The 17,581-nt window shown below is 44.5% G+C and overlaps 1 protein-coding gene across 2 annotated transcripts in view; it reads left to right on the forward strand.

Annotated features, from left to right (window-relative positions):
* The first annotated feature begins 8,525 nt into the window (after positions 1–8,525).
* Positions 8,526–17,581, forward strand: part of LOC130117695 (plectin-like) — a 90,830-nt gene continuing 81,774 nt past the window's right edge. For both annotated transcript variants that reach the window (XM_056285853.1, XM_056285854.1), the window contains exon 1: positions 8,526–10,415. In XM_056285853.1, the coding sequence (XP_056141828.1) occupies positions 8,756–10,415 (1,660 nt within the window). In that variant the 5' untranslated portion in view covers positions 8,526–8,755. The remainder of the gene's footprint in view (positions 10,416–17,581) is intronic.

Here is a 17,581-nt window from a genome sequence, read left to right on the forward strand (position 1 = left end):
CTATTCAAAACCTTGGTGTCTTTGTCCTTCCCTCCAGGATGATCTAAAATCAGGACATCGTCTTTTTATACTTGTCAAATTTGCCAGTCACACCATCGCCTTTAAATCTGTGCGGCTTTTATTCCGATAAGCTTGTGACTGCTGCACAAAAAGATTGCATGTGGAATTTGCCCTTTAAATGCATTTTTGTACTTCAGTGTCCAGGCAGTACATGTACTCCTCATCATCAATGTGTCTGTCTCATCGCCAGCAAGGCTGAGACCAAGACCAGGGATATTCCAACAACGTCCAAGTCCAGCTGACATAGTATCTGCTACCTGGATGGAAAGAGTGTTGTTTTACCTGGCATAACACAATTGTGGGATCAAGCTCTGCCAACCAACAAACCAACATTCAGAACACACTGCAGGCCAGTGATTGAGGCTGTATGTATCAGAACACTTTTAGACAGGATTCAACAGGATTAAACACAGACTCTGCACACTCTGATGGTGACATGTTCTGTGATGCTCTTCCAAAACACATCTTTAGATTTCAGTTGCTCCAAGAAAAATCCACGCCTTAAAGTGGCAGTCACAGTCTGTTCATCGTGATGGAAAGGTGGATGGACACTCCTGGATTTGCAGAAACAGCACTTTTAAGATTACACACATGCTGTGTTCAGGTCAAAGCTTGAATTGGGTCTGGTGTGCATTTGACATGATCATGGAGGTTTCTAATGTTAGACATTATTCAAAATGACATACTACATCTATCAGGTCACACCATCTGTGAGCTTGCAGCTTCTAGCCTATCATCATGTGTCGTTGTATGGGACTGAGCTCCAACTGGGCTCCTGCCCTGTAGTCCAGGGGATGTCGGAGGTGCAGTCAGACGGGTTAGCAGAGCGAGAATAATAATAATAAAAAAAAGAGGGACCTGGCGTTGCAGCCTTTGGTGGGTTAGAAGGGGAGGATTATCTGTGACTTCATTTCTTTCCACTCTGGAAAAGGAGAAGTGAGTATGATCCGTGGCTCACACAGTTTAGAGCACAATTGAGGCTTGTCTTTTTTTTCTTCTTTTTTTTTACCCCAAGTTCTCCCCACTTTATAGCTTTTCCATGTGCTTTTGTGTGTGCATCGGTCTGACAAAAGCCAAGTGCTGGCCTCTCCTGCACAGTGGGCAATTGTGCGTCTTACATCATTACAGTGCTATATTGCTCCACTCCAAATGTTTTATAAGGCAAAATGTCTTGGCTGAAATTATAACGTTGCTGGCATCTTTTGCCTCTCCCAAAGCAAGAAACCTAATGAATACTGGTCCACAAACCCACTACTGGTATAATAAAGCCAAGCTTGGCTCAGTTTAGATACTTTTTACGAGCCAGAAATGATTCTATAGAAATCTATGAGACTTCGTATGAAGATAAGATGGGCTGAGCTGTGGGAACAGTTCATGTAGTGCTTTAGTGATTTAGGACACTGCTGTATGCATTCTTCTCTTGCCCCTCAGCGCCCAACATCACATTTTCATGACAGCATATTACCCTGTTAGACTTGTATTTATGTTCGGCTTTTATCTCAGTTACAGTTACTCAAGAACAGATGCTTGTTTACGTCAACAACAGCATGAGGAATACTAAAGAAACCTCTTTCTATCAATGTCTCTCTCTCGCTCTCTCTCTCTCTCTCTCGTTAATTTTTAGTGACTTTTCAGATAATGTTATGTCTGCGAGTCTTTGTTTCAAAGCTGCTGTAAATGTGTGACAATGTATTAAAGATGTTTTTTAAAGTGTCTCTGTCTCTCTTTGTCTCCGTCTTTCTCCCTGTCTCTCTCTGTCTGTCTCTCTGTCTAGCTCTCTCTCTCTGTCTCTGTCTCTGTCTGTCTGTCTCTTTGTCTCTCTCTCTCTCTCTGTCTCTCTCTGTCTTTTTCTCTATTCCCCTCTGTTCATCAGTTCCCAAAACACAGTGCATCTTTGTCTGCAGGCACTCTGTGGTTCAAAACACTTCTTTTGGGTTTATGTTTGGAAGTGTGCACACAGAGGTTCCTCTCTGCCAACTTACTCCCCCTCCTCTCTTTCTGCGAGCCTGCTCCGTCCTCTCCTGCACTCCTCTGTCGGTTCTTCGCCTTGAACAGTGCCTGCCAAGCACACCAGTTCCTGTTAGGTCCTCCACATTTAAACTCTCAAGATCATCCTAATTTAGTTTTGCCGACAGTGCCGGGGGGGGGGTTGATCCTTACTGTTTTCTCCCTACTTACAAGGCCTAACCAAGCTCTAATTGGCACCACTAGTTGTGGTGCCAACAGGCAAAAATATACCAAGGTGCCCTCAGGGATTTTGTAAAGATCGACGTCGGGGCTTTGCTTTGTGTCACGTGGTGCCGTCGTGACTCACTGGTCCAAGCTGCAGCAGTGTCATTCTAACGTGCTTGATGATACCTTTTAACCTGCAGCCTGCTTGAAAGCAAGCAATAATAAACATTTGACTATATCAGTTAAGAGAGTGGCTCAGAAGTCGCTTTCCAAATCTGGTTTGATTTTTGTCAAGCTGACATGGATGAACCCTACTAGACATCCAATTCTGACAGAATCATTGCAAGGCAGAAAATAATTTACTCGGGAAACACTTGTGTCATTTCAGTGCACCTGTTTAACTGTTTCCGTCTCCACCCGCTGTTTTCAGGGTGGTGCAACTCGTCATACACCTCACGGTACCCTTTCAGCAGTGCTCTTGAATGGAGAGAGATTCTTTGGTTTGAGGTGTTAGTCCTCTTTCGTGTGTCAGCTCTTTGAGAGTGGACAGCTGTTCCTCAGCTACGGCCGGGTCCAGTCTACAACATAGACACAGCCAGGAAACAGTTCCCTTCATACATGTCTTCTGTTATGCTGTGCAACTGTCTGCACTGCAACTTTAAAAGTGCAGGTCATCATGTGGAATGCACCGAGGGCCACCTCACTTCTCATTTGCCATGCAAACGAGTGTTCAAATCTCATCTTGTGTCAGCATTATCCGCTTAATATGCTTTCATTTTACATCTTGTCAAGGGTTGTTTCTCTCATTGAAACACATTTTTATATTAGCATACATGGTGCTGAAATCATGTTTACCCCTGCTCTAAAAGTAGTTGCTAAATGTTACTCTACTGTGAGTAGCCATAAATCACTCTCAGTGACATATCGCATAGTTTGTGGCTGACTCAGTCTTTATCAAAGCTACTTGTGTCAATGGACAGCGGTGAATTACATCATCCTATTAGAAATACCAGCCCATGTGCAGACAACTTTTAGCTCAAATCACGCAGCTGATGCACATTTAGTCATTTGTCCTATAGCATGTGTAGGATGAGTTCAGATGAATCCCGAAGACCACTCTTTACCTTATACTATAACTGGCAGCAACGCTGACCTTTGCCCTCTCTGAAAGTTGCTGCAACGGCATAGGTTTGGTGTCGGAGTGGCAGGCACGTGTGCTGGATCATAAAGCCCCAGCAAACCAGGCCTTTGCATTGAACCAGAAGCCAGCCACCCACTGTTGTTGATGACAGGTCTATTTTGGGCCGTGTGGCAGTCAGACATTGAAGCAGAAGGGGATTCATACCAGGAATATAACAAGTCACACCTCTGTTAAGTCTTTTTTTTTATGTCTTCATTAATCTGTCTCAGTCACTCATCATGTTATCCTTCTATTTCTGGCTGTGTTCTTTCCTAAATTCACTTCTATTAGTGTGGCAAAAATTAGCAAGTTATATTGTAGACATATAAAAAGCACAGTACTCCTCCCCTCTCTGGACATCTATTTCTGACCACACATTCAGCTGATAATGCCAGTCTACCAACCAGCCAATAAAGAGCTATTGGTAGCAGCAGCAGCATCAATGGCACCAGCGCAGCAGCACACTATGGTGACAGTTTATACTAGGATAGATGTGAGGAAGTGGGCATATTTAGCGTTTTGATGATTAAAGGGACAAGGCTGGAGGCCAAGTTATGGTTCGCTGCAGAAAACTTTAAGCTCACTGAACACTTTGTGCGCAAACAGTGCATGAAATCATGCTGATAAGCCTATTCGCAATCAAGGCACTGGGCATGGTGAAGCAAATTATCTGTAATGAGACAACACCCGAGTTTGGTTCTTTCAGATGGTAGCCTTGCACATTATCGGTGTCGATTTGTTTGCTTTGCATTTTAGCTGAATGACATTTTTTTGTATTCAACCTAACTCCATCTTTCTGTAAAACTTACAAACAACCTGCAGAAAGTATATCCTTCCCTAAAACAGCCAAAAGAGTATTAGCTAATAGGGTCTCAAGCATATATCAACAGGCCCCAAATGTAGTCATCAATTCAACAGGAAAGGACACACACATAGTACCAGCACTGTCACTACATGCGCTCTGTCAGCCAACCAAAGAATGCCATTAAAACATATCTTTCGTAATTCTAAGGCATGTCTCCGTCGTGCAATGCACCTCTAGAAATCACCCACCTCACTACTGACTGGTGCCAGGGCTGTTGTGCAATGCTGCAGGGCTCGGTCTCATAGCTCATATAGACTGAGAATCATTCGGTTTATTGTATGTGCTCTTTGAGTGATCTTTTTATTTCCTTCTATCAGAGACTCTGCATATCACGTCTTGTAAAGATGGGGTAGCTGATGACAAAGCCCTGAGGCAGTATTTCAGAAGTGAAACAGTTCATGAGGATACAGCCTGTGACAAAGAGTCCTGTCTCACAATGGTCTAAGCATATGCATTAGCAAACTTTACAAAAGCTTTTTTTTGGGGGGGGTCCCCCTTTTCCTCCCCAATTGCACTCAGCCAATTACCCCACTCTTCTGAACTGTCTTGGTCGCTGCTCCACCCCCTCTGCCGATCCAGGGAGGGCTGCAGACTACGACATGCCTCCTCCGATATATGCGGAGTCGCCAGCCGCTTCTTTTTACCTGACAGTGAGGAGTTTCGCCAGGGGGATGTAGCACGTGGGAGGATCACGCTATTCCCCCCAGTTCCCCCTCCCCCCTGAACAGGCGCCCCGACCGACCAGAGGAGGTGCTAGTGCAGCGACCAGAACACATACCCACATCCGGCTTCCCACCCGCAGACACAGCCAACTGTGTCTGTAGGGATGCCCGACCAAGCTGGAGGTAACACGGGGATTCGAACCAATGATCCCCATGTTGGTAGGCAACAGAATAGACCGGTGCAGTTTCTCTGTGTGTGTTTTTCTGGTCCAAGGAGGGATTTTGATGCATTTTTTGATACACAAAAACTCTCTTAAGTCTCTAAAATGGTCATTTCTTCATTATGCAACTCAGAAATGAATGACTTGGATTTAATTGTAGGCTGTTACGCTTGGGATGTTTTGAGTTTACAGCACCTATGTAAAAACTGTAATTTTGCCCTCAGATTATTCCCGGTTACCTTATCGCCGATGAAAGGCTGATAATGTGCTAATAGATTACATAGTCTGTGTCAGATCACATTGCCTTTCCCAGACAGCTGTCTGAAAAGTGACGGTGTAGTCCAGCTGTCCAGGGTGACATTTACAACCTGCTGCTCCGCTGCAGCCATGGAAGAGGTCAACTTTCTCAGACTTTATTTGACTGTTGCCATGGCATTTAAAGTAAAAACAGCTTTCCAGCAGTGTTTGGATGTGTAATAGTTTGTGGTTTCCAACAACGGCAGAATGCATCATCTTTTGGCCGCCCGTGCCAGAGCTACCCATGTGTCGTGTGTGTGTATGTATATATATATATATATATATATATATGTATATATATATATATATATATATATATATATATATATATATACTTCCAGCACGCTCTACTCTGGTCTGTATATCATTCTTTATTAATGAGAGAGGGGAATACACATACACATTGCCTTCAATCCTAACTTGCACTGGTCAGTCAGTCTTCCTCCCAGTTTGGCTGCCACATATTCCTCAGGTCAAGGGACTCTCACTGACACACACATGGATGAACGAGAGACAGATGCACAGAAAAGAGAGAAGTGATCCAGGCCATAGAAATCTGATATCATGTTCCTGGGAGTGCTTAGAAGGTTAGCTATAATGCACAGTTCTTTATATAGTTGGTGAGAGAAGGAGTCTCGGTCTGCAGCTATATCAAGACACAGGGCCAGGATATTAGCAGTCTGCAGCAGGGGAACGCAAATTTAGTGCTTCTTGCAGTTTGTTGCATCACTTTAATCAGCCACCATAGGAAACAGTCAGTCTCTCTAGTTTCCTCCATCTTTCAGTGGCTCGGTAACCCTCCAAATAATCGGACATAAATAGGCTTGACCTTAATGCTGCTTCTATTGTGAGAGAAATCCTCAGTGGCTAGCATCGGTTTATAGGTGTCTGAGTAAAACTGTCACACAACTGCTATTTTTTTTTTTGTTATATACCTCAACCCTTCTGCATATATTGAAGGAAACGGACATAAACTGATGCCATGCACAATCATTTTTCAAGCCTAGGCAAATTTTTGAACATTTCATCTCATGATCTGATCTTTTAACCCGGGAATTTTCTCTGTGTAGTGCATAACATTTGCAGTGATACCTAATCTGAAATGTGTAAACTAGACGCCTTGTGGTTGACAACTTACAGTACATGATTGCCCGGTGTGTATGTGTATGTGTGCGTGTGTCTCTTCAGTATGCCAAATGGGCGTGCCCCTTCCCGATCACTAATCTGTCTTTGGAACAGCCCACTGCTAAGGATGAAGCGTGTAACATGTAAAGGGGTGTGTGTTGTGTGTGTTGTGTGTGTGTGTGTTAGTTAGTCAGCCTCAGTTTGTGTGTATTTGTGAAGGCGGGTGCTTTCATCCGAGGGTGGGCGTTTCCATACAAGACACAAAGCTACAGAACATGTGCCTGGGCACACTTCATGTAGGTGTGTTGCTCCATTCATTTGACTTAGCTCTCGTTGTCTCTCTCTATCGTAGTAAAACATTGGCACGTCACCTTTTTTTTCTTCTTTTTATGTTTTGGCTTCCGCTTCTGTTTGGTTTCGTTTCATGACTTATTTTCCATACCAACTTTTTCCCCAGAATTGAAGGAAGGTAGGAGGAGCTGGACAGCAGTGTGCGGTGTTCTCTCTCTCTCTCTCTCTCTCTCTCCCTCCTTCACACACTCTCAAACACACGCGCGCGCTCTCTCTTCCATTCTGTCACTGCCGTCTGGGCAGAGCGGAGACTGTTCACTTCCCAGCTGCTGCCGGACTATAAGAGGGAACACTTTGGAACATTTTCACGTAGGAAGGTTGCTTTTCTTCATAATAAACAAAGGAATGAGAAGACGCTGAAGGAAGAAGGAAAAGAAAACAAGACGACTGAATAAAAGGATTATTTCATACCTTTTTTTTTTTCAATTGAACAGAGGAGCACGTGGAAGCTGGTTTTGCCACTGGAACCTCTCACAGACCCAAGAGTGAGGTCATTCATTAACTTGTCTTCCTCCATTGTAGTTCTTTTGGGTTTTTCTGTGAAGCAGACAAACACTGACATTAAAGAACAATGGTTGCTGGCATGGTGATGCCCCTCAGGGAACTGAGGGCCATCTATGAGCTCCTGTTTCGAGATGGCGTCATGGTGGCTAAGAAAGACAAGAGGCCTCAGACCAAGCACCCTGAGATACCAGGCATCAGCAACTTACAAGTTATTCGAGCCATGGGATCCCTCAAGTCAAGAGGCTATGTGAAGGAGACATTGGCTTGGAGACATTTCTACTGGTACCTCACCAATGAAGGCATTGTTTACCTCCGCGACTACCTCCACCTGCCCCCTGAGATTGTGCCTGCCTCCCTTCAGAGGGTCAGGAGACAAGCAGCAACCCTGGCTATTGCCCACAGGGCTGCACGGGTCCAGTCTGTTGAAGGCCCTACGTCTTATGTGCCCAAGCCTGGAAGCAGGGCTGGGGAAGAGAGCCATGAGGCACTGGCTGAGCGTCAGGGCTACCGTCACAAGAAGATGGGCCCTGGAGAAAAAGATGACTTCCCTTACATGACACCCAGGTTCAGGGGCCGCCCACTGGCTGCAGAACCATTCAGACCAAGAGCATCAAGGGAAACTGAGGCGCAGCCTCTAGCTCCACTCAGGAAAGGGAGCAGCTTCAACCGTGAAACAGTGATGGTGGAGGAGAGACAGATGACAAGAGTCCCTATTTCAACTTTCTCTCATCAGAATGCTGATTCTACTGGTAACAAGGTGGTCAAAGCATCACATGAGAAGAGAGCCTCTGAAGGTCAAAAGGAGGAGACTCGGCTGGTCCATGTTCAGAAAATAGCTCTGGTCCAGGAAGTTTCACAGACCACCCTGACATCATTGCCTTCAAAAGCTGTTATACCATCTACTGTGGCTACGGTGGCTGGAGGTGTAGTCGCAAAGATTTTAGCTGAATCCACCTCAATCACAACAAAAAAAGAAAAACCAGCAAAAGCCAAAGAAGAGGCCTTCATGCATCCTCATGAAATAGCCACCAGCATACCAGCTACAGCAATAGCTCCCATTAAAGAGGTCAAAGAAGAAAAGGGGAAAATTAAGACAGTGATTGACGAACCACTCAAACCTGAAGAAGTCGCAACACAAGCTGAAACTGTAATTGTTAAAGAGAAAGCAAAAAAAGCTGCTGCAACTGCTGTCACTCAGGAACCCTCCCAACATCCTGCCCCTATTGCGACCAATAGGCCTGTTATCGCAACACCTGTTACTAAAGAGGTCAAGGAAGAGAAGGCAAAGGAAGTAAAGGTGACTGTGAAACCAGAAGACATGGCCATGGTGAAAACCACAGAGATGAGGATTGTTGAAGAAAATGCCTTTGAGGCAAAAATAATTCCAAATGTCAAGAAAGCTGTACAGATGTTAGTGTCTAAAGAAACCCTTAAACCCTCAGCGCAGGGGCCTGAGTTACCGCAAAAGCACTCCTCTACTCCTCCGCCTAGTGATGATATTGTCTCTGCTGAGATGAATATTGAAACAAAACTAGTGGTTGAAGAGAGATCTAAATCAAAAAAGAAGAAAAAGAAATCCCCGGGTGAGACAGCCAAAGCCATCAATGTTGAGGAGCCCATTGACACAAAGGTTACTCTGGAAAAATCCTCCAAAGACAAGGCCCCTGAAGAGCTGCCAGAGAATGACAGAATGAGTATTTCTAAACCGGCATTACTGCCACCAGGTCAGCTCACTGCAGTGCCCCCGGTGGAGCTTCCAGGTTCTGCACAAGTAAAAGAGATTGGGGGACCTCCGTATTCAACAGATAAGCACACCAACTCTTTGGCAACCTCAGTGACTTCCTTGGAAATGGTGAAATCCGAGATGGAAGTAACAGTCAAACCTAAGGTGGAGAAAGAGTCAGAACTTAAGACAATCAAAGTGGAGCTCATACATGAAAGCCCCAAACCTGTAGAAAAAGTCATTGCATTGCGATCAGAATCTCAGAAAGCTGCGGCCGAGTTAAATATTAGCAACGAGGTGGAGGAATCTTCTAAGACTAAGAAGAAAGGGAAAGGAAAAAAGCAGGCTCAAGCCTTAGTCTCAGAGGAAAAGACCAAAAAGCCCATCTCTCCACCTGAGGCAGAACCGTTATCACCCACTGAAGTAACATCAGTGCCCAAGGCCACCGTTAATGATAGTCCTGTCATGCCCTCTGAGCTGGCAACAAAGGACGATCATCGAAAGATGACTCCTGAAAGAGTGTGCAGCGAGGAAATCAAACAGGCGACGGCTGTGCTCACTGAGGCCCCTGCAGACAAAGGAGGGGAGGAGCCAACGCTGCTCTTTGCTGAAAAAATCAAGCGGGAGGTCCTGAAACCAAAAACATCCTCCTCTGTGAGGGAAGCGCCCGCAGCTGGAGAATTAGCGTCAGCGGCACCAGCAGAGGCAGTTTGGGCCGAGGCACAGACCAGCCCCCTCACTGAACAAGGGGAGCCTCCCAAAGTTGCACAACAACAGTCAGACACTCAGGCAGCAGAGCAGAGCGCAGAGAGAGGAGGGCAATTGCTCTGTGTTCGCCAGGCCCCAGAGCAGGAGGAAGAGAAGAAGAAAGAGTTAGAGGACAGCTCACACTCTGCCACTGCCACACCTAGGCCTGCCCAGCCTAACCACAGTCATCTGGGGGAAACCTGTGAGTCTGTTACCACTGAACTGGACGAGGCAGCCATGCGGAGGAAAATTGTCGTGGTGGAAGAGATTGTAGAAGTGAAGCAGACTGCCAACCCTCAGGCATCTGAGGGGCAATCCTGTCCTGCACCAGTAAATCCTGAGGTGGAAGCCGAGGAGCTGGACCTGGATGTTCTGGAGGAACTGGCCATCGAACGGGCACTATTGTCCGGTGCAGCAGTGGCCACTGTGAAGGGAGCCTCACCTGAGCAGGATTGGGACCACTCACTAGAGGAACCAGAGGAGAAGACATGGCCCAATTTCATTGAAGGTTTGTTTGACACGCTTGCTAATTAACCTACTTCCTGCCATGTCATGGTCTCTGTGCATGTGATGTCATTGCTGCTGCCAGGGTTTCCAGCCTTCTTTGAAGTGTGGGAGGCTAAAGTTAAAAGATTTGATGATGGTTCTCTTCTACACTGTCATATATTCATAGTTTTTCCTTCAGTCTGCAGGACATTCTTATGCTGTAATCACTTGTCCATGACTTTTCATTCAAATGATTATTTGGGATGATTTGATTACCGTTTACTGTAGCTTGAAGTTGCATATTGTGGTGGAGCACAGCCATATAGTAGAGTGCATTCATTGTTTGATGTGGGCGACGGGCAGCCTCTGCCGGGGCATAGTTTCTCTGAGATGATAAACTGCTAAGGACCCCTTTAGACAGCGCTGTGATTTAATCAACTCTGTGTTAAAATCAATCAATTATAAGTGATACTTATGTACTGCTATAATCAGCTATGCCCTGTTATAGATTTGATACACTCAACTCTAACAAAAGCAATCTGATACGGATCCCTTCTCCTGTAATTAATCACAGACTGTGAATTATTCTCATGCTACTAACATACTGCAGTACAGATACCATTTAAACATGTTGACCACTACCAGCTCTGCTTAGCAGGGTGATCTGCTGTAGTGACAATTATATTTCATACAAGACATCTTATTCACAGACTGCATTCCAAGTGAAGTAGGAATTCAGCAGTTAACAATCTGAATTAAGCACATTCTCACATGAGTAATCTCTGGGGAAATATTCATGGGTTTGTCAGTTGAGAGAATCCGGATTTGCAGCTATTCCAACAAGGTGGGGCTGTAAGTTAAGCTCCAACCTCACCTAGTCTCTGCAGAGATAGGCTTGCATGACTGTGTTCGAGTGAGAATGAATGAGAGCAGGGGTGTGTGCTGCTTTTGGGAGCCGTTCTCCTCTTTGCTCCAGTGAGGCTGTGTTCTTGGCACTGTCTTGTGTTCTATGGTTTCTCCACAGCCCCCACCCTCACCCAACTCTCTCATGGGCGAGATAAGAGTAGGGGCTGTATGCCTTTTTGCACAATTATGCAATGTTTTGCTTAGGAAAGGGGAGCTATGCTGACAGTATGTTATCTTAACATTCTTGCATGCCCCCCCACGTCTGCTCTGGAACGGGAACGTGACCATTCAAGATTCTTGGGGAAAGAATGCAAACACACTCCCGTGTTGCAGTTGGCTCTGCTCATGTAAAAACAAGAGTTTCTTCTTTATTACATTACACAGCAAATATCAAGTCACAATTTCTGAAAATCACTCTCACTAGAGCTGAGATTTGAATACATTTGCCTGTTATTTCACAACTTTCACATATGACAACAATCATTTTGCTTTTCATTTGGACATCTGTTGCCCTTTAGAAACACCCGGACAGAGACACATGGGTGTTGTCTGCAGTGGGTGTGACTGAGATAGAGTCAGGAAGTTGGGAGCGTTTGCTCATAGTTGTATGGGTACGTTTGTTTGGCTCCACATGTGACACTTTAGCAGGTCTGGATCCAATTAAAAGAAATGTATTACAGTCAATTGGTGTTAGCAATTTAGGAAAATAATTTCATTCTTAAGCTCAAACCAAAGTACACTCATAAATAGCACATGATCAACAAGCACAATATGTCATGGGGATTTTTCATCCAGTGTGCTTGATGGGAAGATTCGTTTATTTAAAATCCATATAGCGTTGAAACAAATGAGATAATGAAACATTCTGACATGTGAAGTGTTTGAATCTGCTTACATCTGCTGACGGGTGGTCTTTGATGTGGAGTCACTAATGACCGAGGCCGTCCCTTGGGTCAGATCCAACAAGGACACCACATGGCCATCCCATCGGTGCAGATGACCACCGTGTTTGATATCTCACTGCTGACCTCTACTGCCCATTGACGGCCAGTGTCAGTCTCTAGCCACCTGTAGATGAGACTACAGTGAATGCCCCCAAAACTTACTCCGACAAATTTAGTAATTGCAGATGATTTGTGTTTCAGATTATACAGTAAAAATATTCTCTTCTCTCTCTCTCTCTTCTTTTTTTTTTTACACTTTGTGAATCTCTCTTAGTAGTAGCTGGGTTATTCATTGCTGCTGATCAGTGTTATATGGGGGGGGGGGGAATCCAGAAATCCTGTTGATGCCAACAAAAATTTGACCATCAATATCAAATAGTGCAGTGGGACAAGGATACGGGATACACCCTTATCCTTGTCCGTGGGGCATTCGTGCCATGTTGACTCATAAATAATTATGACAGAATCACTCACATCCTTGTCTCTTGCGTCGTTGTGGAATATCTGCTTTTCTCTTGTTGCAACCCTTCTCTTCCCTGCAGCATCAGTCAGTGATAGGTTTGAGGAAGCCTGGGAGATAAATTACATTTCTTTTGTGGCTCTGAATAGTTGTCGAGCAATGATGCTTTGACTTTTCAGAGCAAATAAAATGGCTCCCAAAGCTGTTTAGCATTTCAAGAAACACTTAAAATGTATTATTGTTGAATAAAGGGTGCTTCTACAATCTTTAGAAACAGCATTTAATTTTTTTTTTTTTTTTGTCATGCATTTAGGACAGCTATGCTCCAGCTTGGTGCCTTCAGTTACAGTGGTATGTGACATTGGTGCCATGCGTGACTTGTCTGCAACCCATCTCAGTTCTGGGGGCCTCAATTATGAGCCTGACCTTTACGAGTTTGGAAAAAGAATATACTGGGGGCGTCGAGTATTAATTGTTAAACGCTGGCTATCTATCAATAGCCTTGTTCTGCTTCAGCCACAAGCGCGTACTGCAATCTGACCCCTGGCTCTGTTTTGCTCAAAACAAAGATAGAAAGCTCGGCAGCAGACTGTATCTGCTACTGTTGACATCACACCCATATACGTATATGTGTGTTGGAAAAATAGAATAAAATTGGAATTTGAGAATGAAGTCGAAAATCTGTGAATATGGCTAGAATTTGGAGATCAGTCTTGACATGCTGTTTTATGAATTAAGAGAACTTTTTTTGGGGGGGGGGGTTCACAACCTTTTTTTCTACATTCTGTGAAGTCACACAACTTCATTGAAATGCAAATCATTTTCCGATAACTGCAATGAGAACAGCACAACATCAGATAACTAACGAAAAGGTAGCACAACATTCCAAAATCGTCTTTAAGAAATGTCAAAGTGTCATGATATAAAGATAGGTCAACATTTTGAAATGTCTTTAGTTGAAATGTCTGTCTGTTAGTTATTCTGCTCTCGTGGTTTTTTAGACAGTGGTTTGCACTTTCCATCAAGACTGCACGCAACCTCGTGTACTCTCAGAAAAGAGAGTTTTTGAACTTTTTTTTCCAAATTTTGTCAACTCTCTAAATATCATAATATTAATATCAAAATTCAGACTTCATTATCAAAATTCCAACTTTATTTCTTGAAAAACATTGAAAATTTAAATGTGTTTATTTTGGCACGAAGTCCCAGTGGTTAGCAGTGTTGCCTCACAGCAAGAAGGCCCAGGCCATCCCAGGTCCTTTCTGTGTGGAGTTTGCATGTTCTCCCCGTGTCTGTGTGAGTTTCCTCCGGCTGCTCCGGTTTCCTCCCACCGTCAAAAAAACATGCATGTTAGGGTTAACACTCCTGTCTGTGCCCCTGAGTAAGGCAATAGAAAGAAGAACTGGAGTTGGTCCCCGGGCGCTGCAGCTGCCTACTGCCCCTATACAATAGGATGGGTTAAATGCAGAGAACGAATTCATTGTAAGACTACAATGTCAAATAAAATTTCTTTCATTCTTTCATTTATTATCTCGCCCCAATACCCTGTTGTAGCCACCAGCGTTAAAAAGCTTCAAACACATGATACAAAAAGTTGCTGGGACCAGATTAACTGGCCGTCTGATAAAGTGAACGCAGTACCTTTCTGCTGAATCTTTCTAACTGTTAAATCAATGCAGTCTATGCTCTGGGACAGAAAGTTCAATACCACATGGGTTAGATTTAGGATTTGGCCAAGATGATTGTGATGTTAGTCAGTCATTTTCCATGGTACTTCCAAGGACAACGTTTGGTCCATTGTCAACACACTACACAAGCTTTGTGGTTGTAAGCGATGACTGTCGATGGATCCAGTTTTCCCAGAGAAGGAGGAGTTTTGTAGCCTGATGAGCTTTTTGTGAGTGGGATCGCATTCATACAGTAAACACACACACACACACATTCATGACTTTCCCACATATCAAAGATTCTTTAAGGTGGGTTTGCTTCAAAGTTACAGGGTTTTTATCCTTTTCAATAACTCATGTAATATATTTTGAACCCCCCCCCCCGCTTAGTTGTGATCGATTAGTTACAATGTTACAATTTCTCTTAGCAGACACTTTTATGCAAAGTGACGTGCAACTGATAGTTAATACAACACAAGCAAGGATCTAGTCAGGACGTGACAATGCAAGTAAGTGCCAAAAAACGAGGTTCAAGTCTGATAGCACATACGTAGGTGTCAACAGGCAGTGCACAAAGGCAATGCATAGGGTGCATAGAAGCCTCTTTTTTTTCTTTTCTTTTTTTTTGTGGTATTTGTATTAATACCATCAGGTGTGGAGGTGTTTGAGAAAGAGCTGGGTCTTTAGATTCTTCTTAAAGATGGAGAGGGACTCAGCAGATTGAATGGAGTTTGGTAACTCATTCCACTTCTGCAGAATTACAGAAGAGAAGAGTCTGGCTAGTGACTTAGGACCCCGTCGTGGCAGAAGTGCCAAGCTCCTTTCATTGGCTGAGTGTTGTGAACGGGACTGAGTGTAAACTTGAATAGGGGAGTTCAGGTAGGCGGGAGCCATTTTAGTTGCTGTTTTGTAAGTGAGCATCAAGGTTTTGAATTTGATGCAAGCAGCAACTGGGAGCCAGTGGAGGGATATGAACAGCGGGTTGACATGTTCTGTTTTGGGTTGGTTGAATACCAGACGTGCCACCGCATTCTGGATCATTTGCAGAGGTTTGAAAGTGCATGCAGGGAGACCTGCCAGTAAGGAGTTGCAGTAGTCAATGCGTGATATCACAAGAGTCTGTACCAGAAGTTGTGCTGCATGTTCAGACAGTTAGGATCTAATTTTCCTGATGTTCTGCAGGGCAAATCAGCATGACCGATCAATTGAGGCCACATGAACCTTAAAGGTTAGTTGGTCATGAATCATGACACCTGGGTTTCAGGCAGACTTTGTGGGCATGAGTTGGGTTGGTCCGAGCTGGATATTGATCTGTTATAAGGATGGGCTGGCTGGAATGACAAGGAGCTAAGTCATAGATAGGTTAAGCTGCAGGTGGCATTCTTTCATCCATGAAGAGATATGAGCAAGGCATGACAATATCTGTGCCGAGATTGTGAGGTCATCTGGCAGGAATGATAGGAAGAGCTGGGTATTGTCAGCATAGCAATGGTATGAGAAACCATGGGAGCGGATGATTGTACCAAGTGAGGTGGTGTATATTGAGAAGAGAAAGGGACCAAGCACTGACCCTTGAGGTGCCCCTATGGATAAGCCGTGCAGTTCAGAATTAGTTATTAGTTAATTAAGACTTGTTAGACTTAAAGTTTGACACTGTCTGATCTGTATCCTGACAGGTTTGTAGATGGGTACATAACTTTCCAGAAAGTTGAATTGGTTCAGTTGGGGTTTCCTTACCTGGATCATTGATCATGCATCAAGACATTTTGGTGCATAACTGATCCCAGAGGTGGTTTTTTTCCCCTGGTTTGAGTTTGGATTACTTTTTAAGTTGTGAGTTCAAATACAAACGATTTGGTACAAGATGCTCAGGCATTAATGGGGTTCAGGAGTTCATAAAGTTAAATGAGCATCTGAATGGAAGCTGTCTCTGTAAACCTCTCAAAAGACCCCCCACATGAGGATTACAGTATAGCCCCCTTTATTTAACAGCTGACGCTCATCTATAGTGTCCATATTTCATGTGAGAAGCAAATCCCAACTGCTACTCTCCAGACACTGGCTAGAGTTACATTTAACATTACAACAAAATGGAACATGTTGTCAACACTTCAATACGCAATGGCATGTGAATAAGTGTAACATACTATATTTAGACAATGTTGTGCATTGCCCAGCTCCCAAAAGCAATTGTGGATCAGCATTAAGGGAGATCTGGATGTAAGACCGAGCTAAGCTCTCTAGCAGTTTATCCTCACTAAAACCTGTGGCCGCTGGTATCCAGGCGGTTATTTTGACATTTTGTTCCGTATGCCCTAGACCTCTAAGGTATGTTAGTTTTGATACCACAGAAGTTCACTGAGTTTATATAACTTGCATTTATAATTCCTTGCTTGGTTATCGTATCACTCCATTTAGTTTCGCCACCAATAGTTTTCCCCTTAATGACAAACGACGATATCAGAGTCCTAAAATCTCATAAATAAGTGGTCTGGCTGTATAGTGTCGATGTTTTCTTTTTTCTTTTACCTTCAGTAATGGAGACAGGTAATGACTGTAAGTATGTGATGACAGTATTTGGTCTAAAGGCTGGCTTTAGCATGTTTGTCATGATCTACCTCTAGACGAGGCCCTCAGGGGGATCACATCTCTTATTTTCTGGCCCGGCTGCGAGCGGTGACTCATCTGCGCTGAATAAACCAACCATCATCATCAAAGCAGCAGAGACGGTGCCTGTGTTCCTGGGGAGGTGGGTGGTGGCGGTGGTGTGGGGGTGGGGGGCATCTCTGCCGGCCGTCAGAGTTGTTCCATCAGTTTCTAACTGCGACACAGTGGGATCATCTGGCTCTGGTGGATATTTATAACCCGCCGTCAGCCCCAGCCCTATCCCCCGGTCACCCACCCCTCTCAGCCTTCCTGGCCCCCAGCTCCTGCCCCCTCCCCAGGCTTGACGGGACCCTCCTCTCCTGGGCTAATTGTGAGAACAACAGTGAGCAGGCTGACAAATCTAAGCAGCAGGCGCAGGCTGTCAAAATCTGGCTGGGGGAGAAACGAGGCAACAGGGCGAGAACAAACGGGCGCGTCTTTTCATTCCCCCTTTCTTTCCTGTTCTGTCTCCATCTTCCTGTTCCTGTCCGTTCCCACCTCTTAGATGAAGATCATACCCGGTAGGTTGAAAAAGTGGAGTCGCCGCCATGTGTCTCTGTCTGTC

The sequence above is a fragment of the Lampris incognitus genome, chromosome 9, assembly GCF_029633865.1.
Source record: "Lampris incognitus isolate fLamInc1 chromosome 9, fLamInc1.hap2, whole genome shotgun sequence".
Classification (NCBI taxonomy): Eukaryota; Metazoa; Chordata; class Actinopteri; order Lampriformes; family Lampridae; genus Lampris; species Lampris incognitus.